Source organism: Ambystoma mexicanum, chromosome 6p, assembly GCF_040938575.1.
Source record: "Ambystoma mexicanum isolate Mex_15411 chromosome 6p, UKY_AmexF1_1, whole genome shotgun sequence".
Lineage (NCBI taxonomy): Eukaryota > Metazoa > Chordata > Amphibia > Caudata > Ambystomatidae > Ambystoma > Ambystoma mexicanum.
This window is the reverse complement of record NC_090935.1, coordinates 318200425-318225783: the sequence shown is the minus strand read 5'-3', so window position 1 is coordinate 318225783 and position 25359 is coordinate 318200425. Positions and strand designations below refer to the sequence as shown.

The window sequence follows — 25359 nt, the reverse complement described above, 5'->3', positions numbered from 1 at the left end:
TGGTGAACCAGACAGCTACTGTGGACTTCAGGAATATTTTGAGCTGAAGGGGTTGGAATGAATGGTGGCGAGAACACGATACAGAACTACGCAGATTGAGATTCCTTTAGAACATACTAGTTGACCAAATTGTTTCAAAAGCCTATAGTTTACTAAAACACCAACCTGTTGTGGGTATACATTTGCAGTGTGACAGTCCCATGCCCGATCTTGTATGTGTATGGTGGGGTATTCAGGAGAGCAGAATGCCACCACAATCCTCTTTCTTAGCGGCCCAAAGTGGGAAGGATCAACTGGACAACTGCATGTGCCTGGGAAAGGAGGCAGGGGCTTAGGGGCTTATCACATTCTAAGGTTGCTTCATATGGCTCTTTAGGACTGGCCACCATCCCACCACTGTTGTCAGTTTAAGACCCTTTCTCTGAAATGAAGGTGTTTCAAGGTAAATCTGTCAGACTGCAGAGACCTGACCAGGGTCCTCATTTGACTAGCATTAGTCAAAAACTTACCAAACGCATTAGTGCTGAAATATGGTAGGCAATGCCTAAAGTACTCACTGATGTCTCCACGCAGGGATACTCTTTCATGTGACCCGCGACTTGCGAGCAAGAAGAGCGCTCAGACAGTCTTGGATCTCTCCCTACTTTCTCGTGCATGCACACTTTACAAATCCATGATTGCAGGTCTGTGGAGCAGCAGTGTTTCACAAATGGGTAACCCATCTGACAGAAACAAAGAAGAGGGCCCACAACTGATATCTGATGAGCAAGGGTAATCCACAAAGTCGGGACATGCACTTATATAGAAGGGAAGTAGTCATTCAGAGAGGTGTGGGTGTAGGAGAAGTAGTTCATTTGAACAGAGCTAGTGGGACATGCTGGGCAAGATGAGGAGAGAGATGAAGGAAAACCGCATCAGGACTTAGAAAAAGAATGAGGTGCGTGAGAAGGACGGTGGACTAAAGAATACCATGAGTTTGAAAGGGGAGAAGGATGGTGAGAAGAGAAACAGCAGGAGTTGGAATGAGGACAAGGAGGAAGTTGAACGGTAAGGGGAGAAGGAGAAGATTAAGAAAAAAGGAGCGGCGGAGAGGAGAAACACCAGAAGGAAAAACACAGGAGGAAAATGAGACAAGACATTAAGCTCCAAGGGAGTCAAGGTGGTAGTGTGAAGGGAGGTAAACCATGAAACTGACCATGGCAAACCTGGGGCAGGTGGTGGAACGAGCATGTGGTGAAGTTTCAAGGAAGTTCAGGGAAAGCAAGTTGACATAAAGGAATAGAAAGGACTCTAGAAAATCCCCAAAGGTGTGAGCACATGGTGGGTCATCAAACATGAGAGCAAGAGGAGACTAGTGGGCCAGAGAGTATGGACCCTCAGAAATGGTGGTGGTGAGAGACCTCAAAGAAAGCTGCCCTTCTGTCCATCTCTGACTGTGGGGTTGAGACACCATCTCAGACATAGCCTTTTTCCATCAAACTAGAACACATGCAGCACTCCAGTCCTGAAGTGTATTGACTTTCTAGTGAACTGCACCCAGAGAGGCTGAAGCACTAGTACCTGGTAAGATTGAGTAACCTTAGAGAATCAGTGTCCTAGGAAGATTGAGTTTATTTCTGTACTTGTTCTTATCGCCCTTAAGAGCTATTTAGAGAGAATGTTGTGCCTGGTCTTTCCTGGCTCCATGTTCACTGTGTAGCAGGATGGAAGACGAAATCTACAATTCTTTAGGAGGCATAAAAGGGGAATCGGCGAAAATTGCAGAATATTTGGGGAGAGAATGACAAATGGTAGCTGTCCATTCCAATGAAATGGGTGAATGTATTTCAATGTTGAAAACATACCTGTTTTATGGGGTTGTTCTGTTGAAGAATGTGGGACACTTGACTGGCAATTGTAATAATATAATAATGTCTTATTTTATGTTGCACTTTTATAGCACTCAGTGCGATATTCATCCTGCCGTTAAGTGCTGCGGTACTAGGCATTATGGTTAATTCATTGACTGCAGAAGGATGAAGGACTGGTTTGGGTTTGCTGGGATTTGAACTTGTGACCGCTGGGTGCCGACATGTGTCTGAAGCGGGGGCCTATCTTGGTGGCGTCTGTGAGGGAGTTGCATCTGCGACACTCAATGTTCAGAGAGTAAAATCTTTCTTGATGAGTATTACCATGTTATGTGGCCTGCGGAACTGCAGTATAGGAGGAGGAAAGTAACAATAGAGAGGGGACAGAGTAGTTAGGCAGACTTTGGAGTGTAAGAGGGTTAAAGGAGACTGAGAAGTACTGTGGAAGTTAGGAATGATTAAACCCTAGTAGAAATGTACATTCCCTGCCTCAGTCCTTCATCCTGCGAAGACATGGGGGCTTTGCAGTACACTTGTCATGCAAAACGCAAACTCCCATCACTGATGCAAATGGATACTGTATCCTTGTTGCGGAGCGCCTCTGCATGGATACAAAACGTGTAGCATATCTCAGTCGCTTCACACGCCGACCCGTATCGAGATTGGAGAGGTGCATGCGTTTTTGCCGTGGCCCCATCAACGATGGGAAACAAAGAAACGATACAAGGGGTTCGATTCAGGCTCAAGGTGGTTGCGAAATAAATCTCTGAACAGCAAAACCCCAAGCAACGGATTGAACTGTTAAATCTTGCCCTTGATATCAGGGATGGGGCGCTCATGCAGGTACATCAGTTTCCCTCAGTGGGCAACACAGGCCATGATTGGGTCATATCATTTGCTCATCTATATTCTCTTAGCACTCTAGCCCTTGACTTTACCAGGGCCACATGCTGTCATAGTCGGATGTATGCAATTTCTTCGAAAATATTTCACCTAATGGAGATTTCACCGAATCCATTTCACCAAAAAACGAAATTAACTTTTTACGTTTTCAAATTGTTTTCTATAATGTGGGGCCCCACAGGCCCCCCTTGAACCCTCCCTACCCTAACTTATACCCTTACTCCACAGCCCACCTATTATGCATTACACATGTACCATTTCACCTACCATTTTCGGTTAAATCTCATTAGGTGAAATGGTATTCGATTAAATCTACGTTAGCGGTCATAGCCACGTCAGATTATGTAGTAGAAAAAAGAGATTTCTGAGTCAACACATGACTGTGTCATTTACTAAGCATTATCTTCTTTAGAATTGTTAATCATGTGTGAATATCTCTAAAGATCACACTTTAGTACCCTCACATTCACATAATACGTGTTTTAATGTGACTATTTCAATAACGGCTTTATCATTATGTAGTACTATAAATAACAGGTGATTATTTCCCCAGCTCTGTGGCACACCTTTTATCTTGAAAGAATAAAAGGCTGAGTTTGTTATGCCTGCATTCAGATCATTGGGCGGCAGCTCCCAAAGGGGGCTGCGTATTGGGCGCGTAACTTAATGACATATATTATTGTGCTTGGTAGCTTAGAGCAATGCTTTCTAAATCCCCTCACCGCTTCCACGCCTCGTGAAACATGAAGTTAAACAGATTGTGATTGTGGATTGTGGCCTGTTGCATATTGTCCATGTTGATTTTACACGCCCGCCATTTTCTTCTTCCAGGTGGCACCTCTCGTTTGGAATCGGTTGGTGAAGATGATGAGCTGACTGTGGAAAATGGGGATCCAAACTGTCCAGTGCGGGAAAAGCTTTGCAGGGGTGGCCGAAAGCATTCCCTTCCACAGCAACTCGAATCGGCTGCAGCGAGGCAGGTTAGTAATCTTTTGTTGCATCCCTGCTCCAGTGAGAGAAGATGCAGAGCCATGGAGCGCCCCACCACTGCCTTGCCGCTTGCTCTGCTGCTGTGCCTGTCGCAGATACTAAGAATCTCAGGCCAGAGACGATGGACATTTTTTAAAATTCTGCATACAGTAAATCCTTAACCCCAATGTCATAAAAGTATCAAGGTTTGCACCAACAAGTTCTAAAGTAGTTGGTTAAAACATGAGATTCTTTTGTAAGGTTTCTAATGGAGCACAGCATAGAAAAATGTAAATCCTCCTGCATAAATTGGACGAACCGATCTCTGCGCCAGAAGCCAATTTAACAGTGGATCAAGGGACAAATGCCCACGCTCTGCCTCTCACATCTAACACAAGCAGCCAGGCCTGCACATGGCCTTCTAGGGTGTCCTTATCCTTTTAGTGTTTCTCACCATTAGACCATTTACAACGGGACGTGATTAGTAATGGTATGGGGTAACTGGCAGTGACGTGTGCTGTGGCAATTTTTTTCTTACAATTTTATACAATGTTTTAATAAGAAATTTAAGTGTGATTGTTGGATTATTAGAAATTATGGGCGCACAGAACAAGCTGCAAGCTTGCATTTCCCCTGGTGTCTGTGGAAGATTCATTTTGTAGTTTATTATTAATTTTTATTTTTGGAACTTGTAGGTTTACTTTCATTAGCAAATTAGAGGACAGAGTCAAAGGCTACCCTTGTCATCAACGCACGGGAGGTCACCCTGTGTTGGCAGTGAAGCTAGATTAGTATATACTAGCTCATAAAGATCACCAGGAGTAGAGATATCTTAAAACAAAGTTTAATTTCTTACATAGACACACATTTAAGAATACATATGTGCCTTAAGTGGCAAGAGGGGTATGCGTAACACAAAACAGCATGCATATCCGTGGGTTAGTAGGAAAAGTAAAAAGTGACTATCATTTCATGTACTGCTGCATCAACTAGCAATACGCAATAATTGACTTACTTTCACTGTTGGGGGAAAAAAGCTACACTCGTAGGGTGTCCGTTTCCAAGTCATGCAGAGTGGAAAAACTGGCACTTCCTACACCTGCAGGATTTTGTTGCCATTTGGCAAGAAAAGTTGGAGAGCAGAGCAGACTTTAAGACATGTGCTGCTCTTCCAGGTCCCACTGCCACATCTGCTTCATTTTCCACCAGCATGTATTTTTATGCTGGCAGAAAAGCAATAGATACGTATGGTATCTGCCTGACTTTTACACCAAGTAAAAGTAGGCAGATTCCAGAGGAATCTATTGAGGATGGCTCCCACAATCGTTAATTGTGACTTGCATGTACACTTTTCCAGACACGTAGTGGTTACGGGAAGAGTGAAGGCTGTTTTGCCTGTTTTTTTACTATTTACTTTTCCACTTTGTGGTGGAAACAATTATAATTACAAGGCTTAGGATGCAAAACAATATTACACCTAGGCAATTTTTAATCAACATGTTTCTACAATAATGCATACATTGTCAAGTTGTTTTTTATCATGCAACATGTGCACTTTGAAAGTAATTTGTACAAAATGTATTTCTATTTTAGGTTTTCAAACTCAAGCCCAAGCATGAACACATGTGTTCTAATATGGGCTGGGAAGATATTTGGTCAAGTAACTACATTTCAGGCTAGTCTCAACTTCCGGCCTCTCCACATAAACAGTGTGTGTGATCCTGGGTAAATCATTCAATCTCGCTGTGCCTTACCAGCCACAATTAGGTGACTCTAGAAGTGATTCAGTTTGCAGTGTATGCTATTCAAAAAAGGCATCACTCTGGGTTTAATAAACTAGTTTTGCTTCAGATATATTAATAGTGACCCTTTATATTCAACATACAAAGTTGCAGATGTTGTTTGCAAATGTGTATGTGACCCTAACGATATTGGTTACATTTCCATTAGGTGTTGCACCCTGTCTCTCTCCTGCATACTAGCACACCTCACCCACTCAAATAAAAATGAGCTACAAAAATGCTGCAAGAAATTCCATTTTGTTCTTTAAAATGACATTACTTAAGTTGCAAACTCTCCCATTACAGGCTGCAGTGCATTGTGGGAGGTGGAGATAGTCTTTCATTACAAGATGCAAGGTCCCAGTGTCTGCCCTTTGCGGCCTGCTGGGAGTAGCCACAGTGTTCAGAGGCATTGTGGAGTGCAATGGAGCTGAGATGGAATAAGGGTTGCGAGGCCCATATTGCTCAGCCCTCGCACAGGAGAGAGGAGGCATCATTCTTGATTCTCCCCAGCCAGGCCAAGAAGAAATAGTGGGGGTGCGTGTACTGCATTGGAGTGGTGGTAAACAGGAATGGTGGTAACGAGGAGTGGATGTAAAGTGACTGGGGGTCCAAGGTGAAGAGGGAGTGGATGAAATAGAAAGTGAACAGCAGATGGGAGGGGAATATTGGTAGATGGAGTTTGCCACACTATTTTTGCTTCTTTTTTGCTCAGGATTTATACTGTTTTAAAACTCAAATATTGCATATATATGTTGAATAAAAGGTGCACTTTTTATTGCTACGACATGGGGTCTGCGGTTTACAATGTTTTTTCATGCTGTTGAAATAGTTTTCACTCCTTTCCTTTCCGCTCTCCTACTCATGCTCTTCCATATCCCTAATTCTCTCACCCTTCTTCTCATCCTTCCTCTTGCTCTCCCCATGTCACGCCCCAGACCCCCTCTTTCTTTTTTCCTCAACTCTTTCCAAACAAACTGACCTGCTCGCTTTTTCTTTTCTCAGATAAACTGCCCTCTCTCTCTCCTGTACCCTACACATTTCTATCCCTCAGCCTCTCCCTTCCTCTTTATCTCTCTGTCTTTACCTACCCCCCACCCTCTCTTTTTACTTTCTCTTCCCATTCAGGTTTCCTTCTCTCTCTGTCTCCCCATTTCTCTCTAACAATCTCTTATACAGCACCCTTATGTTGCACACAGAGTTCTGCAGCAGGTAAGTTAAGATTCCAAGCTATATTATTGGAATTTAAACCTGTGGATTTCAGGGTAAAAAGTATCTCTGCAACAGGTAGTTACTTAATTTAAACTACTTATTGTGAAAAACCAGAGGGTGTTTCACAGCCTAGTCCCCGGGGATCCCGTACTCAGGTGGCCAGGGTTAGCCCATCGCTTTTGGATCCCGACCCTCGGGGTGGACAAGGAAGAATGGGATGATCACCTGGGTAGGGGGTACTCACCAAGTGGGGGAGTGAAGAACCAGATGGTGAGACGTGGTATCCCCCTTTTTCCTTAACCCATCTAACCCCTATTCCTGCTTATTTTATGGGAAACTACAACTCCCATAATTCCTCCACACTTCACAATGACAACACTACTGATCCCGAGGAAGATGAGGTTTGAGGCCAGGAGAATTCCCTCTACTGACTTGCAATGGCTATGTCCCACTAATGAGGTCAGGCAGAGTCAGGCACGTAATAGAAATTACATACACCTGCCTCTTGTTAACACTCCCCATCAGGATAAAAGGTGGCGCTCACAGGCACACTCTGAGCGCGACTGGGTGCAAGAAGGAACAGCTCTTTTGGGGCTGATGCGAAACAGTCTATAGAAGTTGGAAGGCCAAGGGGCTGATCTGCTTTGTCGGAGAACGAGAGAGAGCTAGGTGAGAATTCCATCCTTTCGGTAAGCCGCAAGCATTCCACGACCAAAACGACTGAGCGGAAAAGAGAAACCTTTAAAGTGCTTCCAGGGGCCTGCTACACTCCCGGGTGAATGACAGAGTTCGGGAGGAGCAGAGGAGGCATTGCTAATGGCCTTGACTGTTATGGGAAAACATTGAACATAGAAGCCCGATTAACACGACCAGTGAGTTATTAAAGGCAAACAAAAGCATGGTTTGTGTTAATGTTAATGTTAAAGGACATTTGTACCGTGCACTATCACCACCAGAATGATCCCGTGGTGCTCTGGCGACTCTGAAAAAGGAAGATAGGTTGAGTTAGTGGGAGGAAGCAGGAAAAGTGCAAGAGAGAAGTGATGTGCTGTGGGGGGCCTCAGCCCGGTGGGTCCGTTGGCTGGGCCTGGGGTGTTTGCGGCCGGTAGTCGTCGTGTACTGTTGTGCAAGGCTATGTGTGTTTTTGTTTTGTTGTTTCGATGTAGTGAAGTTTTTGCGGTTTGTTGTGCTGTAGGGTTTGGTTTGGAGTTTGAGAGGTGTATGCAGAAAGGGAAATTGTTAGTAGGGTAGCTTAGTTTGCGTTGCTATCCTAAATTGATGCGCTTGGCTTCCGTAGTCTCCTCTGATGCGGCTCTGTCCTGATCTGGGTCCGACTGGCATACAGGTTCCTTACTCCTCTGGCCCCACCTCTAACATGCTCTCTCATAGCTCCCTGTATCCTCCCTTCATACTCCTGTGGCCAGTGCACCTGCCAATGGCAACCTCTCAGGTAGTGGGGTGCCAATATCTCGATAATTCCACACCATTGTGGTACCTGGCGGTAATTAAGGGGCGGGCGAAAGTGTTGGTGGGATTGTCTGGGGTAGTTGACTAATTCTCTGTGCGTGCGGCCTGTGTTCCAGTCTATCCAGTGTGACCCGTCCAGGTGCCATCCGAGTTATTCTCTCGGGTCAGGAATGTCCGTGTCTTTTCCGGTTTAGTCATCCTTTTTCCAGTTTTTGTTTCCAGGTTTAGTCTGTGGTGTTGTAGAGCAAGGTTTTTAGTGATTTCCTGAATTTTAGGTGATCTTCTGTGTTTATTTCTTTTGGTATGTTGTTCCAGGTTTTTGCGGCTAAGCGGTAGAAGGAGGTGCCTCCAGGTTTTTTCTTAAGGTATGGTTTGAGTTCCAGGTGGATTTCGTTGCTTGATTGGAGGGGTCTCGTTGGTTTGTAGACTGTTATTCTCTTTTGTATGAATTCTGCTCCTTGTCCGCTGATTGCCCTGTACGTTATGCACATTGTTTTGAAGGTGATGCAATGTTTTACTGGGAGCCAGTGTAGTGTTTTTAGGGCTGGAGTGATGCGGTCTCTTCTGGATAGTTTGAGGAGTAGTCTTGCTGCTGTATTTTGGATCCGTTGCAGTTTCTTCAGGAGGTATTCTGGTATTCCGAGGTAGAGACTGTTTGCATAGTCGATTTTTGATATGATTAGGGCGACGATAGTGAGTGTTTTGTACGTGAGGGAGAGGAAAGGTAGAATTCTTCTTACCGTGTGGAGGAGGAAAAAGCATTTCTTCACTGTTGCATTTATTTGTGGTTCCAGGGTTAGGTGGTTGTCTATTAGGACTCCCAGATTTTTTTACTACCTTCGAAGGTGTCGGTGCGTATCCCATTTCCGTAGGTCATGGGATGGTGGTTTCGTTCTTTTGGTCTTGGGATACGATCATGATTTCTGTCTTTCCTGGGTTGATTTTCAGGTTGTTTGCATCCATCCAGTTGAAGACTTCTTTTAGACAGTCGTTAGGGTTGAATGGTCGGCATCAGTGTCTTTGATTTTGTAGATGATCTGAGTGTCATCTGCGTAGTTGTAACATGTAATGTTGTATTTCTTGAAGATTCTGATGACCAGAGTCTGATAGATGTTGAAATATAGTGGAGATAGTGAGAATTCTTGTGGTACTCCACAGTCGTTAACTCGTGGGGTGGATTTGAAAGGTTTTATCCATACAGTTTCTGTTTTGTCTGCTAGAAATGATTTGGTCCAGCGTAGTGCTGTGTCTGTTATGCCTATGTCTTCTAGTATTTTGGTCAGGGTGTTGTGGCTAACTGTGTCAAAGGCTGCGGAGAGGTCGAGCAGAATAAGGACTGAGGTAGTGTTTGAGTCTGCGTTAGTTTTGAGGTCGTCCCAGATGGATAGTAGTGCTGTTTCCGTTCCTCTCGCTGGTCTGAAACCGATTTGAGCTTGGTCCAGCAGATGGTGTTTTTCTACGTGTTCTTGGGTTAGTTTATAGACGTAGGTTTCTAGAAGTTTTGCTGGGTAGGGGATGGTAGAGATCGGTCTGTAGTTGGAGAGGTCATCTACGTCACCACTTGTGTTTTTCAAGAGTGGCTTCATGTATGCTGATTTGAAGATCTTCGGTACAGTCCCTGTTGATAGTGATAGATTTAGAAGGTTTCTGTAGTGTTCTGTTGGCGATCCTTGCGTGAGGATTGATTTGTAGATGTCTGGGGGACATGGGTCCATGGGTGATCCCGCTTTCTTGCTTCGTTATACCAGCGTTGCGACTGCCTCTGCTGATATTTCATGAAAGCTTCAGAGTTTGTGTTGTGGTTCCGTGTTAGGTTTGTTGGGTTGTATGTTGTGGTTGGTTGGTCGCTTTTGTATGGTTTGACGGATGTCGTTGATTTTTTTTTTTGAAGTGATCTGCCAGGTCGTTGCATCGTTTTTCTGAGGGGGTTGGGGTGTTATCGCAGCATGAGGGGTTTCTCATTTCTTCAATGATACTAAAAATTTATTTTTGTGTGTTGGTGGCATTGTTGATTCTGTCATCGTAATGTCTTCTCTTTGCCTTTTTGAATTTCCTTCTTGTATGCACGGATTTGTTTCTGGTATAGTGTTTTTTTCCCTGGGTTGTACTCTTTCCTCCATTCCAATTCCATCTTTTTGTTTTCCTTTTTCATGTTGTTTAATAGTGGGGTGAACCATTTTGCCATTGCTCTTTTTTTTTTGATGGTGTGAACGTTTTTTCTGGGGCGATCTCGTCTATTGTATCTGTGATCCATTTGTGCAGTATCTCTGCTTTCCCGTCTAGGTTAGCTAGCTCAAGTTCTGGAGTTGAGAGTTTTGTTAATTCCAGTTGTTCGAGTAGGTTGCTTTCGTTGATGTGTTTCCAGTTTCTTTTGGTGGTGGTTGTGAGTTTCGGATGTTGGATGTAGGCTTGAGTAGGCAGAGTGATCACGAATGGGATGATGAGATGGTCGCTCCATAGTATTTGTATCGGAGGTGCCGTGGTGATGAGTTTTTCTTTGGCGAATATTGCGTCTAGGGTGTGTCCTGCCGAGTGCGTTGCTCCTTTGACTAGTTTTGATAGTTTCATGGTGTTGAGTTGTTCAATTAGTGAGTTTGGTGAGTTGGTGTGGCTGTCTTCAAACCAGATGTTGAAGTCCCCCAGGATGATTAGGTGTTCGTGGTTGATGGCGAAGTTGGTGATGGCTTCTGTGAAGTTATCGATGAATGTTGCATCATATGTTGGTGGTCTGTATACCAGGATGAATGTGATGTTGGTTTTTGAGTTCGCTGTTAGGTGTATTACCATGGTTTCGCAGTTGAGGATGTTGAGTGGTTCGGCAGTTTTTATTTTCAGGTGTTCTTTGAATGCCATAGCGATGCCTCCTCCTTTTTTGTTTTTTCTGTTTATTTGTAGGCATTTGAAGTCGGTCGGAAGGCAGCTTCGGAGTGTGATTTTGTAGTTGTCGTCCAGCCATGTTTCTGTGATGAACAGGATGTCTATGCCGTTGTCGTCGAGTAGGTCGAAGATCTCTGTTGAGTGTTTTGACATGGATCCTGCGTTTATTAGATTGTAGTGAAGTTTGGAGGTGTTGTTTGGTTTGGGCTTTGTCGAGGTCAACTTCTGCTCGGTGGTGAGGTTTCCTTCCTGGTCGGTCACTTGTTGGGCTGTGTGATTTGGGGTGTCAGCATCTTCGAAGAGTTCTTCTAGGTTTTGTCTTTGGTTTTTTGTGTTTTCATCGGGTTCGTCTTCCGAGAGTTGTGGTTGTTGATTGGAAGTTCCTCTTGCTTTGGTGATGTAGGGGGTTATTGGGTTGGTAGTCTGTCTGTTGTGTGTGTTGATCATCCTTCTTCTTGCTTGTGTTAGGTTATTTGTTGTTGCTTCTAATGTTGGGTTGGATTGCCGTGGTGGCTGGTTGTCTGCGAGGTATGGAGTTAAGTAGAGGGATTTTTCTCTTCTCTGAGTTCCTTCGGTTTCTGTTCCTGTCTGTGGGGGTCCAGTCTATGATTGTTGTTCTGGAGTGTTTGTTCTTTCATCTTTGTCTTTTCCTTGGAATGGGTCGTTTGCATTGCATTGTAGAATTGAGAGTTGTTTAGTCTTTGTTTGGTGACGTCTAGTTGGTCCTGCTTTGGCCTGGTTGTCTTGTGGTCTTGTGGTGTACTGGCGGGTGAGGGGGTGTCCGCTACTAGTTTGAGTTAAGAGCAAAAGAGAAATGCAATAAGAGTTGAAGGTTGCGCGTGTGCCGATAAAACGCATAATGAAGAGAACAATGATTGAATGCTGAGAAATATATACAAAGTAACAGAGTGGTCCTGCGAAGCGGAATCACACATTCGAAAGTCTCTGTGAAATGTTCTGAGAAATAGAAAACGAAGGAAAGAAAGTAACTGCGATCCCGAACGAGAGTTTATTGAGTGAAAAGCAATCTATATAAACTTTGAAAACTGCCAAGAGGGCAAAAGTAAAACTACAAGTACTGAGAGACATTGGTGTTGCATGTGAACTTTGAAAGATGCCAAGAGGGCAAAAGTAAAACTAGAAATACCAAGAGGCATTGGTGTTGCATGTGAACTTTGAAAGATGCCAAGAGGGCAAAAGTAAAATCTACAAGTACCAAGAAGTATTGGTGTTGCGTGTGAACTTTGAAAGATGCCAAGAGGGCACATGGAAAGAGTATAAGGAAACTACAAGTACCAAGCAGCATTGGTGTTGTGATGATTGTTGATTGTCAAATTGGTTAAAGGGAGATCGAACTGATCATGCAGAGGTCTACCTAAAGTCCTTGCAGTTTCAAAGGTTTTCAACAGTAAAAGAGAAAGACAGGCTCTAGCCCGGCAGAGGGAAGCCTGTGCTGAAATTTGGTAGAGTGAAAGTTAAGTGTGAAGGAGAGAATGTGGGGAAGAGAACTCCCACAAAGAGAAAGACAGGCTTGGGTCTGGCGGAGGGAAGCCAGTGCTGAACTGTGATGAAGTGAAGAGTTCAATGTGAAAAGAGATGCAGGTTCGAGCTCGACGAAGGGAAGCCTGTGTTGAATATTGGCAAAGTGAAAGCCAAGAGAAGAACTGTGTATTTGTGGGAAGGCAGACAACCTAAAAAGTTGATTAGACTGTCAAAGGCTTGACGTTTCAAGCCTGAACTGTTGAATTGTACCAGCAGGCCAGAGTGTGCAAGACTGATAGAACTGTGCCATCCACCTATCCTTTTAAAAAAACTCTTGAGACCCTGTGCTTCTGAATGTGGGGCATGGAGTTGTTACCCAGGCCATTCTGACATTTCTTTTAAAACACCATTTTTCCTTTTTTGTATACCCTTTTAGTGGTCGAAGTGTACGAAAAGAAGTAGTGGAACTATGTTCCCTGCTCGGCCTGCACCCATTCCCACTCCCCACAAACCCCATCAACACGACCCCTCCCACACACAATCCAAACCCCCAAACACTTGCACCTGCTGTTTAAGGGAACGCGCAGTGCAGTGCACTGAAAGTGCAAGTTTCAACTTCTTTCTACACTTTTATTTTAAAACAAAACCATTCTGGAATGGTTTCTTTTTAAAATAAAAGTATAGGAGCTCTAAAAGGTAATTTAAAAAAGTAGAGGACCACCGCTCCCGACCGCTACCGCACACTTGGACCACTGCCTGCACCCACTCCCCACAAACTCCATCATCGCATCCACTCCCACACACAATACACACCACCAAACATTTGCACCTGCTGTTTAAGGGAACGTTCAGTGCAGTGCACTGAAAGGGCAAGTTTCAACTTCTTCCTACATTTCTATCTTAAAACGAAACCCTTCCAGAACGGTTTCTTTTTAAAATAAAATTATAGGAGCTGTAAAAGGTAATTAAAAAAAGTAGAGGACCACCGCTCCCGCTCTCTTCGACCACTGTACCCTTTACACATTTGTCATTTCAGAAGGAGGGCAAGGTTAGGTGTTCTTAGTATAGGCCTATTTATTTGACTGACTGACTTGGACTTGCTTATTATTTATTTTATGGTCGAAATTACTCCCATTTTAGAGTTGGGGCCAGTTAGGAACTTCACCAACCCTAGTAAACTACAAAATAAAGGTTTTTGAAACGTGCATCTTTTGCCTGTGTCTACTGTTGATACCATGCCTTCCTTACATGATCTACAATTCTGGTGGCTGGTCCCTGTGGTTTGCAGATAAGGCACAGATCTTCGCAGCCTGCTGCAGGCATACCCTCTATCTTCCTGGATGATACATTCTACTACAAAAACCCTATCTGAGCTAGAATAAAATTCTGCCCTTGAGGAGAAGCATGGCAGCATCCTATAAAGGGGCAGGGAAATATGCCTTGGAAGGGATTGCATCCTGCAGAGGTGGTGGGCCCCCTGTACCTGGTCCTAATGCAGAGCGAGGGCAGGTGAGGCTTCTGCCCTGAAATCATGCAAAAGAGGGTGCAGTGATCAGAAGTGTGCACTACAGCTAGGCGTTGGAGGGCCTGGGGGGGGGGTTACACCCCGCACGGAGAAGGGCCATGGATGGCCCTCATTTATCGGCTACAATAGCAAGAATGCAAATCTGCAGGTATATCCATGTTCTATGTGTCAGGATGTGTGTTGCCTTACCCCTAGAGATGATGAGGGCACCAACCGGAGAGCGAGGGAGTCGGGAAGGCCCCCTAGAGCATACGTCTCAACTCACATGCTTTGGTGGATGTCGCCCACCATGTCATTACTTCACTTACCCGCCAAGCCCCCTACACGCCCAATGGGCTCCAACTGCCAAAAGCCAAATCGGGTGTTTTCACCCGCCCACTTGACACAAAATGTTGAGAGCTATATGGCATAGCGAGTTTGTGAGGCTTTGGAGCAGGGGGTGGGCTGACTCATCGTTTGAGAGTCAGGGGGACAGAGAAACTGCAGAAAAACCATGCGAGTGTGAGAGGCAGGTGAAAAGGGCAAAGAAAAAGAGAGCGTTGACAGGCGAGATGGTCAGAATAAAATATAATAATAAAACAGAAAGGAAGTAAAGAAAAACTAGAAGTAGCGAAATGTAGAAAGTCAAAGCAAGACAAATTAAAGAGGAAGGTTTCACTTCAAGATGCCGAACAGGGGCCAAAACGACTCATGCCCCCCTTGTTCAAAGAGTATGGTGGCAAGTGCCCCGTCTACCCCATATACACGGCAACTACTCCTTTGACAGCAATACGAGTGGCTACATAATGCCTGGCACAAACTCGTATTCTTTGTCTCCTGCGTGACAGGGCAAACAGTAATTCTGGAAACCAGCATTGGCCTTTTTGAAATGGCAAATATTTCCATTTTTTTGTGCAGTGCATCTTAATCATCTCTTGTCACTATTTGTCAGTTCCTTAGCTACAAGTGCATTTGTTGTTCTCGCAGTTGCTTTTCTGGGATACTTCATTTTCCTCTATTGTCCCAGCGTATTATTGTCAAGTCTGTCTGTAATGTGTCTCACCATTTGGGCAGGATCTGAAATATAATAGCGTGCTCATGGAAGTAGGCCTAGTTTGTGTATGTATCACATACATATATTACTTGCATGTGAATAAGTACCCCAATGCCAAAGTGTTTCATTTTATTTTTACAAAATGAAAGCTGCTGCTTTTCTTCTTTATTCCATTGTGCTTCGCATTTAAAAAGGAGCCATTTTTGAATAGCGTGGCAGTTCAGTGCCCGATAATGGCAGCCATTTTTCTAAGGGATGTTTCTCACTGTAACTGCTTTCTGAGATGGGAATGTTCATGAAGAAAATGTTGAAACACGTAGCTGTAATGCTGATGAGCACTGATACCCTGGTGGTGCTGGTCTCCACCATGCTGTCCCTATTCCATACTGTCCCAGAATGCACTGTGGGCCTCCCTTCCTGTCACGCATCATAAACAGGAAGTGGTGTCCAACAGTTAGCTTGTGCTCTAGACTGCTTGCATATTTCAGTTTCAATCAAGTGTGTTCATTTATGGGACTGGAAGTGCGCCTGGGGCCGAGGCATAGACCAGGTAGGGCCTGAGTGGGCACGGCCCACACAGAATCTGTAAATGGACACTCTGGAGCATTGTGTGGGCCTTTACAGATGTGAATGTCACTGCGGTGGGCCCAGTTACATTAGATTCAGGTCCCACTTGTTGGGCAATCTCTGGACTGTACTAAACAAAATATCAAGATATAATTACATATCATGGGCGGCATTTCAACTCTTGAGTAAATGGCTGCAATCCACTCCTTTTCCTTAATTACCTAAAATGTTGCATTTTATTTCATGGTCTGTACAGTTCCATAGAAATGGTGCAATTTAAGTCTGCAATTTGTATGGGGAAACAGTTATTTCAAGTATTTTTTATTTATAACTTTATTATATCCAAAGCTCCCAATTTCCATCCCAAAAATAAAAGCATGGGTTCTGCTTTCATTGAAGGCCTTTACGCCCAGGCACTTGTGGTCTCAAATCTTTCCGTTGCCAGTATTGGAATCACTGGGGAAGATTTGAGAGTCAAATACCTGGGGACTAGGCCCCCTCCACTCATCGCCCGGACAGCTAGGTCTCTGCTGCTATTGCACCCCAAGAAAGGAGAATTAAAGTCCATGCCACCCCAGAACCCATCGCACAGCCCTTAGGGAAATGAGTTGGGCTCTCTCTCTCTGCCAAAGTCGCCTTTATCTGTCATCACTTGATCCGTGTTGTACAATGTGTACAAAGGAAAAGACTGAGCGAGAAAAAGCACCTATGCAGATGGACCTTCACTTCCACCATCCCATAAGCCAAGGTTCTGCAACCTTTAACTCTTCAGATGTTTTGGACTACAACTCCCATCCGCTCGAGCCAGTTTAGGCAAAGACGAGGTATCGTGGATCCACAAATTCTGGAGAGCTGCAGGTTGCTGTTGTGTTCTGTCAAGCAGGTGTTCAACTTTATGCAATGTTTGCAAAGGTTAATGATGCATGCAATGTCCATCTGTGTATATGCATTTTGGGGTTTGTTTTATGGCTTTATTATGTGACTAACAACCCTTCTTCTCATACACCAAGTGACACTCCTATGCCTTTATACTTGTTTGATAGCCAATTTTGGTGTAAGCATTGTATTTTTCAAATGTTTCTTGTTATCTCCATGCCAGTGCATAGGTTATGAAAAAGCGAATGTTTGTTGGTGGAAGGATGGAGGTGTCCCGAGGAGCACTGGGCATTCCAGTTAAGTCAGTTGGCAGTGGTACCTGGTGTAGGTGGACGGCCACGGTCTAGCCTCACGTATCCAAAGTTGCCTGTGGTTAGCACTTAGTAACAGTGGTAATGATCATGATAGCTCCCAGGTGCATCCGGCTGCCGCGGCTCTGAAGGAGGTACTGTGCCGACCTGTGTCCAGTCTCGGTGAGCAGTGAGCGTGAGAACACAGGCCTCACCATGCAGAGCAGCTGGAACGGCAGCGCCGGGGCCCACTCACTGATGGAAGAATCGTTTTGTTTACCTTTCGAGCCATAGCTCAAGTGAAAGTGACGACAGGCTACCCTCTAGTCTAGACCTATCCAAACGTTGTCAGATTTAAGCGGGGGTGCGTATTAGCCCCCCTTCTTTTTAACATATATCTCTCTGATATCAATTCCTTAAGGTCCCCACTGAATTGATTTCCGGTAAGACTTGGCACATTGAAATTACACTGGCTTACTTTCTAACGTGGTGTTCTTTGATCTGACTCCTGTCGAGTTACAAAGAAACATAACCATTTTTCATCACTCTACGGAGTAGAGTAATCTCCTAGTAAACGGGAGCAAGTTCAAGATTATTATATTTTCCAACAAAAGTAAACCTAAGTTCATGTCATGGGCAGAAGGTAAGGCTTGGCTGGAACTTGAACAATCAATAACATACCTGGGCTTTACTATAGCTTTCAGTGATCTTCCATTAGCTACTACAGAGCGTTTGAGATGAAAGTCTCTTCCTCTCATTGCTCAACTAAGAGGCTTTGTCTGAATTTATGCAAGTTATTTCTAATCCCTTTTCTGAAATTCTATGTAGCGAAAACAGTCCCTGCCATAATTTATGGACTAGAGACTGTGTTTGTCGACTTGGGCTATATCAACACTCTTTGCAAGCAACAATCTGGAAGCAGGGTTTGGGTCTCCCACCTGCAACTCCAGGATCATTAGGTGTCATTAGGCATGAGTTTTATTTGACATTCTCAGTCACGGACGTACTCTGGGCTAAATTTTGTCCGTTTCCTGAAAATTTTAACTCCTCCAGACAACTCCCGGTTCCAGATTTTTCTCTCCATGTTAACAACTAAATTCGTTATTTCTTTACACAATTTCCACATAAAAATGCTCTCACTTTTTGTTACACGAGGTCTGGGTCAGACTGAACTAATCGATTATCCTTTGCTTTAAATGTAAAAAAGAGACTTTGTGAGCTAGCCTTGTACGAGACAGTGGTTTCAGTTAAGCCCCTACATGCTTCATAAGGAATACAGTCCCTTTCCTAGAAAGAAAACAGTACTGTCTAGATATATCATTCCGTTTCCGTGTAGTAGAGCCTGTGATGTATACCAGAGGTTCAAACTCAACCAGCTTCCGACCTTGGAAAGTTTTGTTCCAAGGCTTAAGACACCCAAAGAAGAGAGAAACTGCAGACTTAGCAACAAAAAAAAACACTAAAGCATCTTGTTCTTTCGTGTGCAGCTACTGTATCTATAAAATATAGGTTTTTTGATTTTTGAATGAATACCTTTCGGTGAATTCTTATGATATTCTGTGGTCTAAGTTGCTGATCAGGGAATGGTGTATCTCATTTGCTGGATTTGTGTTGCTTCTTATTGGGTTCTATATTTTTACATCGTCCGTTTTCTTTTCGATTCGTTTTTTTCTGACTGTTTTTTGTTTTATTTTGGTTGATAGTTTTATTTTTGGGGGGCTTCAACTCCCCCTCCACTATTATTTACTACCTATCCCCCACCACTTATATCCCCTTACCCACCCTTGCATACATATTTTTCAATGAGTTTTCAGCAAAAAACTGTCGGAAAAAACAAATGAAAAAAAAAACAGGCAATGTAACAATGTTGTACTTCTTGTTGAATGTATTTAGTATGTATTTAATCCTCATTTAATTAGGGATGTGGTGGCATCAGACCTTGAGATGTTTTGATTGACTACTTTCTCTTTTAAATTTGATCATATTTTTACTGTTATGAAATGACTACTCAAATCATGATCGATGTTTGATGAAACGCTTAACTATTTTAATTGTTTTATATTTTGTTTTATGTACATATTTACTTTACATGTAGTGAAAAATGTATGTAATATATCCAACTCCATAATAAAAAAACGAAATCGTGGAATCCGTCTCTCTCGGCAGAACTCTTTAGCCCTACTCAGAGCGCACCTGTTAGCTGCATATGAACGACTCTAGGCTCTCCGAACTCGAGCTCTCCTAGCGCCTCACAGAGACTTCTGGCTCCGGTATTTTATAATATAGGCTCTCCTAAACAAAAGCTTCTCTTTCCCCTGATAATCCCTCCAGACTTTCAAGCCTTGCATTGCTCATCACTCCCTAGTATACACCCGTAGGTACTCAGCCTGTCCATCAGGTTCCCATACCTTGCTATCGGGTTCCCATACCTCGCCATCAGGTTCCCTTACCTCGCCAAGCAATATGGTCAAGGCAGTCAGGACTCTCCCATGCAGAGGATCAGACACCCTGGGAATGTAGGCAGTTGGGGGAACACAGGGGCATTTGAGTGTGGTCTCTCTTAACCAGACCGGATACTCCAGAATAACGGCAGTGGTATGAATGACGAGCTTGACTTTCCATAGGTGACTATGCATTATCGCCACCACGCGTGAAGCCAATATATTATTTTCTACTCAACAAAAAAAGATGGTACAGACAGGAGGACGTACGCTGGTGGAATCTCTGTCTTACCCTACACTGTGCATGTGATTTGCATGTCCTCCATCGAGGTAGGTTTCCTGCACATAATGTACAGCAGAGCCCTCAACTGTAGACAGTTGCATTGGGGATTGACAGGCGCCTTACATCACCCTCGCCCTGCAACCCATAGAATACAGCAGAGTTCCACGGAAAATTCGGTTCAGCTGTCACATAGCCACTTTCGCAGCACTCTTCCTTATGCCTTTGCAATATGAGCTGCATGACTGCAAATAATTGCTTGAAAGCTAGCCATTCTCTGCTTAACACAGCTTTGGCAATAAATATAGGAACACATTGTACCGCTCCTTGCATTTGCATATCTCCTCAGACTGTGGTCTTCCAAATGGCATTCATCCACTCAGTGCTTTGAGGCCATACCATGGCAGTAGGCCCTAAACAAATATCAAATTGCACAACAATTTAGCATAACATCTGGGCACTTAATGTATGTATGTGGTGGGTCCCAATAAAGGAATTCTTTGTTTGGTGGATATTTTCTCCCAATTCCACCCTAAAACTGTCGTTCCATATTGGATAAGACTACGTTAAATAACTTGACAGCTAATACTTTCCTGCCTCCATGAGTTTGCCTGAGGACCTTGCCATTGACCCAAGCACATAGCAGTTGGCATTGCCATTAGTACAGGCGGCGATCTTCCAACATCTGCGAGAGCGATCGATTCCATGTATTCCTACATATGTAAGGAATTGACTGAGTGCACAGTCTAGGGTACATTTGTTGATGTTTAGCGTACCCATCTGTTGGAAAATACACATTATTTATGTTTTAATACAAACATTGTGGGCTGGGGCACTCGGCGCACTCGATTCTCAATTCAACGCCCATTATGCGACCCATGTCACACTTTGCATCACTGGGGGCAAGTTGCCTAGCAACGCAGGCTCGAGAGCAAAAAATGCTCATCTCATTCCACCCACTAATGAATTTTCTAAACTCAAGTGATATTTAAAAAATCGGAATCATTTTAAATTCAGCTGTGTGTAAAGTCAAATCGTGATTAAACTAACCTCTGGTTTTATCTGTAGCTTCTTCACAGGTTTTTCCTTCATAACGTTAACCAGTAACTCTGCGCGTCCTTTAGTGTCTTGGATTATGGCAATACTTGCAGTGTATTCCTTTTCATTATTTCTTCACTGGAATGACTGGGAAGGCCACAGTACTGCCTTTTCGCACTGCCAGCAGGGTTCAAGCACCACCCTTTGTGCTTTCATTTAGAAAACTCGTTCATATCCCATTTACCCAACTTTAGAGTATTTCTTATTCTTTTTTAGTTTCTTTTTAAGTTGTTTGAAGCATCATTTTTACAATGTTTATATTTTTAATGGCTTCTAGTGTAATTATGCATAGTAATGTTAAACAGAATTGATTGCTTGTCTAACTGTATCTTGTCTAATTTGTAGCCGGCATGATAGCTCAGTGGGTTGAGCGCTTGCTGTTGCGATCTGTGTGTGTGAACTGAAGGTTGTGGGTTCGAATCCCGGCAAGATTAACTTGGCCTTTCATCTTTCAGAGGTTGATTAACGAGTATCAACTTCGTTTGGGTTACTGTATGTAAATATGTCCTATGAAAGGAGCTTTGTTGAAAGCATTAATAGAACATCATTATTAATAAAATCAAACAAAATGCAATATAATTTCGCCTAGTACAAATGCGCTGCTGTGTATCTAATACTCCCAACAATTACAACATTGCGTTATCATTTGAATACTGTTGTAGCATGCTAAGGCTTTCTCCATATATCACGTGTTAATTGTCACCATCCCATAGTCCTCATTTGCTTAATGTGTTTTTCTTTCTCTTTTTGCTCATCTGTTGTGTGACCTCGCATGTGGTTTTCATCAATCATCATTTTTTTCACATGTAAGTCATCTATTTTGTGTTAATTTCTTATCGCCTTGCCATTTCATTGACCACTGGGCTTAAAATGAATGAACCCTTTTGTGCCCACATATCAATTCGAAGGGTCTTTACAAGTGTAATGAAGATGTGTGTTGTATAACAACTGAACCTTTTGTGGGAGATTAAGTCTATGAACTGCTTAGGTTTAGTGTCCATGCCGTTCAGGATCTGAATAGACTGTGAAGTATTTTAGGAGCACATTAAAATATAATATGAGCGTGCTCATCCAATCAGGACTATGCATTTCTGGGAGGTCTGCTGATGCGGTATATTTATTAGAACACAGTGTCTGAATATGGTTTCTGTGACACTTCATTGAGGGACTTTCTTTGAGCCTTTCGTTATTTTTTTAAAATTAATAATGATAATGTAAATGTAATGATATTGTAAATGTTTCTCCCCCAGAAGGCACCCCTCCGTTATACTGTTTTTCTGCCCATCTTTCCCTCTGGCAAAGCACCTCCCTTTCCAGACGTTAGTTTTGTTGTCTTGTGGTTGGGAAGGCTACATGGGGCTCCCAGTTAACAGCATCTTGTGTATATGAGGGAGGGGCGATGAGGCTGTACATAGTTATAAAGGCCAGCACCAGCGGGCAGGCTTGCCTCATTTCCCTCAGGAGGCCCGACCTGAGACTACGAACCTCCGGCAGGAGCCGCCAGGTCACCCTTTCCGATTCCACAGAAGCCGGACCGCATCCCGGGGATGCGGTGTGACGTTGACGGCCCTTTGCTGGACGCCTGCGCACGCGCTTTGTGGGGTTTGGTAATCATACTGGGATTTTCAGGGCCTTTCGGCTTCAGTACACTATCAAGCATTCACTGCTCTTCCATATGTGCAGTATGCTGGGATTTTGGGAAACCCACTGCCTTGTGCTCCGAAGCATAAACAATGACGCAGTGGGTGGCTCTTTACCTGGGAGCTTATCTGTGGTGCTGGACCTTTAAGGGCACGCACGCAATGGAGTGACGTTCACTATGTCGCATGCGGGTATAAATAAATGGGGCGTTCCCGGCGGCCGCAAAGCCACCGGGGAGCCCGCAGAGCCAACACAGAGTCCATGTGTATTGTGTTCGGGGCTGGGGGGGTTCACGGGGTGGCGGTGTTGGGACACCGCTAACAGTGGCGACGAGCGTCGGATCCGGGCCCAGGAAAGACAGTGATCTTTAAAAGCTGCGCAAATGATCGTGAGTGAAGTACACCTTATGAAATATGCTGCGGAGAGGGCATTGATCCACGCGGTCAGCGGCCATTTTGCACAATTGGCCCTGGGAGGTCATGGCTTCCTACAAAGTGTCGGTGAGCCATCCAGGCTCAATTTCTGGACAATCCTGTGGTAAATAGCCACATGAAGCAGCACATGCTGGTTTGAAAGTGATTCCTTCGCATTTTCACTGTTTTTCACCGAGTGATTGGGTGTGGAACCAAGGCCTGCTGTATGTTTTAAACCTTGGGACCACCCTGCTCAGTTTTTTCGGGACCTCTGCACGGCCTAGCATCTGCACTGCTGAATTTGAAGAACATTGGGTTGTGAAGTTGCCGGTGGCCACGTCTAAGATCCGTCTACTGCAGAGGACTACCTACGATTGTGGTGGTGAGTTGCGGCCCCAATTTTGTTGTATCTCTGGGGTGCCTGTGCGCTTGCCACCATGAGCCAAGGACAAGCTGCGGCTGCTGATCAACAGCAGGCTGCTCCTGTGGTGGGCCAACAACAGCCACCCATTCTGCCACCACAACCTTTACCCAAACCACCTGGTGCCCTGCAGCGAATGCCTGAGTTTGATATCTCGGGTACACCATCAAGCCTGGGGCCCAGGTGGGAAATGTGGATGGACAGGTTGGAGATGTACTTCCGGGCCACCATGGAGACCAGTGACAACAGTGTGTTGGCTACCCTTCTCTACTGTGCAGGACCTGTGGTGCATGAGAAAATCCTGTCCCTGCAACCAGCGAATGGGTTGTATGCAGCGGCGAAGGATGCGCTCCACAATCATTTTCTGCCCATGGCAAATGCAGATTATGAACATTTCCTGATGGGTGCAGCACGCCAAAAGGATGATGAGACTCTAGATGTGTTCTACGGGAGACTGCGCAGACTAGCAGTACCGTGTGCGTGGAATGACCCAGACACGATGCTAAAAAATCAACTCATCCAAGGGTGTGTGTCTGGCAAGTTGCGTCGTCAGATCCTGCGAGAGCCGGGCATCACCCTTCCCCGCATCCGCATCCTAGAACTAGGGAGGTGACATGAGGTCTCTGAGATACGGGTGACCAGAATGGAGGCTGCAGTGCGCACCAGCAAAGCGGAAGACATCTGCGCTGTTGGCAGAGGCTGAGGATCTAGACGCCTGGTGGGTGGCCAGGGACTGAGAGGACAAGCAGTGGACAGCTCATGCCTGAAATGCGGGTATGACCTCCCACATCCAGCAGAATGCCCTGCCATGGGAAAGTCGTGTGGTCGGTGTGGAGGGGCTGATCACTATGCCCGAATGTGTAGGGCGGCAACACTGACTGTTGTTCCCAGAGGGCCCGTTCAGGCTGGATTCTTCCGCCCAAACGACCATCGAACGTGGCCCCAGTCGACCAAGGGGACGATGCTGCCCGTCCTGAGGGTGGTGAAGAAGAAGAAGAAGAAAATGTGTTCTTCGTGTCCAGTGTGGGCATCCTGAAAGCCAATTCCAAGCACCAGCCCAGGTGCAACATCCTGGTGAATGGAGACTCCATACCGATGCTGGTGGACACTGGGGCGTCAGTCAATGTAATGGCCAGGGAACACTATGACACTATGCAGTCCCCACCGGTCCTGTCTGCACCAAAGGCGCAAATCTTCACATTTGGGGGTGAACAGCCGATCCCGCTGGACGGTGCGTTTGTGGCAAGTGTGAAATATGGGGAGACCTCAGTCCGGGCCAGGTTCTACGTCACACTGGTGAGCAATAACACCCTGCTGTGCTGTGCTGCGGCAGAGGCCCTTGGCATTGTAACATTTGCATTCTCAGTATACCTGGATGACATGCAGGTGCTACTGAGCAAGCACTCTCCTCTGTTCAAGGGCATTGTGCAGATGGCGGGTGAACGTGTCCGGCTACACATAGATGAGTCCATTCAACCAGTCGTGCTCAAACATCGAGTACCCTTCCACCTCAGAGATCTGGTGGATCAGGAACTAGATAACCTTGTTGGGCTGGACATCATCAAAAAGATGGAGTGCCCCACCCCATGGGTGTCTCCCATTGTAATTGCCCGCAAGCCCAAGCAACCCGATGCAATGAGAATTTGGGTGGACTTGCTCCTCCCCAACAAGGTACTTGATCCCCACCATTGACGATATCATAACAAACTGCAAGGGGTGAGGTTCTTTTTCCAAGCTGGACCTCAGAGCGGGGTATTATCAGGTGATCCTGCACCCTGAATCACGCTACATCACAACCTTCACCACTCACCAGGGTTGTATAGATATAAAAGACTCAGCTTCGTGGTCTCCTCAGTGGCAGAGGTGTTCCAGAACATCATCAGAGGGGCCCTTGCAGACCTGGAAGGAGTTCTCAACATCAGCGATGATATTCTCGTGTTCGCAAGGTCGGAAGCTGAGCACCAGACACGTCTAGCAAAGACATTTAAGTGACTGCGATTCCTGGGTCTCACCTTGCACAGGGACAAGTGCACATTTCTCAAGACCACAATTTAATTCTTCGGCTTTGTCTTTAAGGCAGAAGGAGTGTCCCCTGACCCGCGCAAGGTGAGAGACATAAAGGAGGCAAGGCCACAGGAGAATGTAGCCGAGGTGAGGAGCTTTTAGGGCATGGTCAGGTATGTGTGGCCGCTTCATCCGGAACCCGGCGTCCAGCTCTGAGCCTTTGCAGACGCTA

At 44.9% G+C, this 25359-nt stretch overlaps 1 protein-coding gene across 6 annotated transcripts in view; it reads left to right on the top strand.

Moving 5' to 3' along the window:
* PDZD2 (PDZ domain containing 2) overlaps positions 1-25359 on the top strand; it is a 1567362-nt gene that overhangs the window by 1277106 nt on the left and 264897 nt on the right. For all 6 annotated transcript variants that reach the window (XM_069627074.1, XM_069627075.1, XM_069627073.1 and 3 more), the window contains one exon: positions 3582-3730. In XM_069627074.1, the coding sequence (XP_069483175.1) occupies positions 3582-3730 (149 nt within the window). The remainder of the gene's footprint in view (positions 1-3581; positions 3731-25359) is intronic.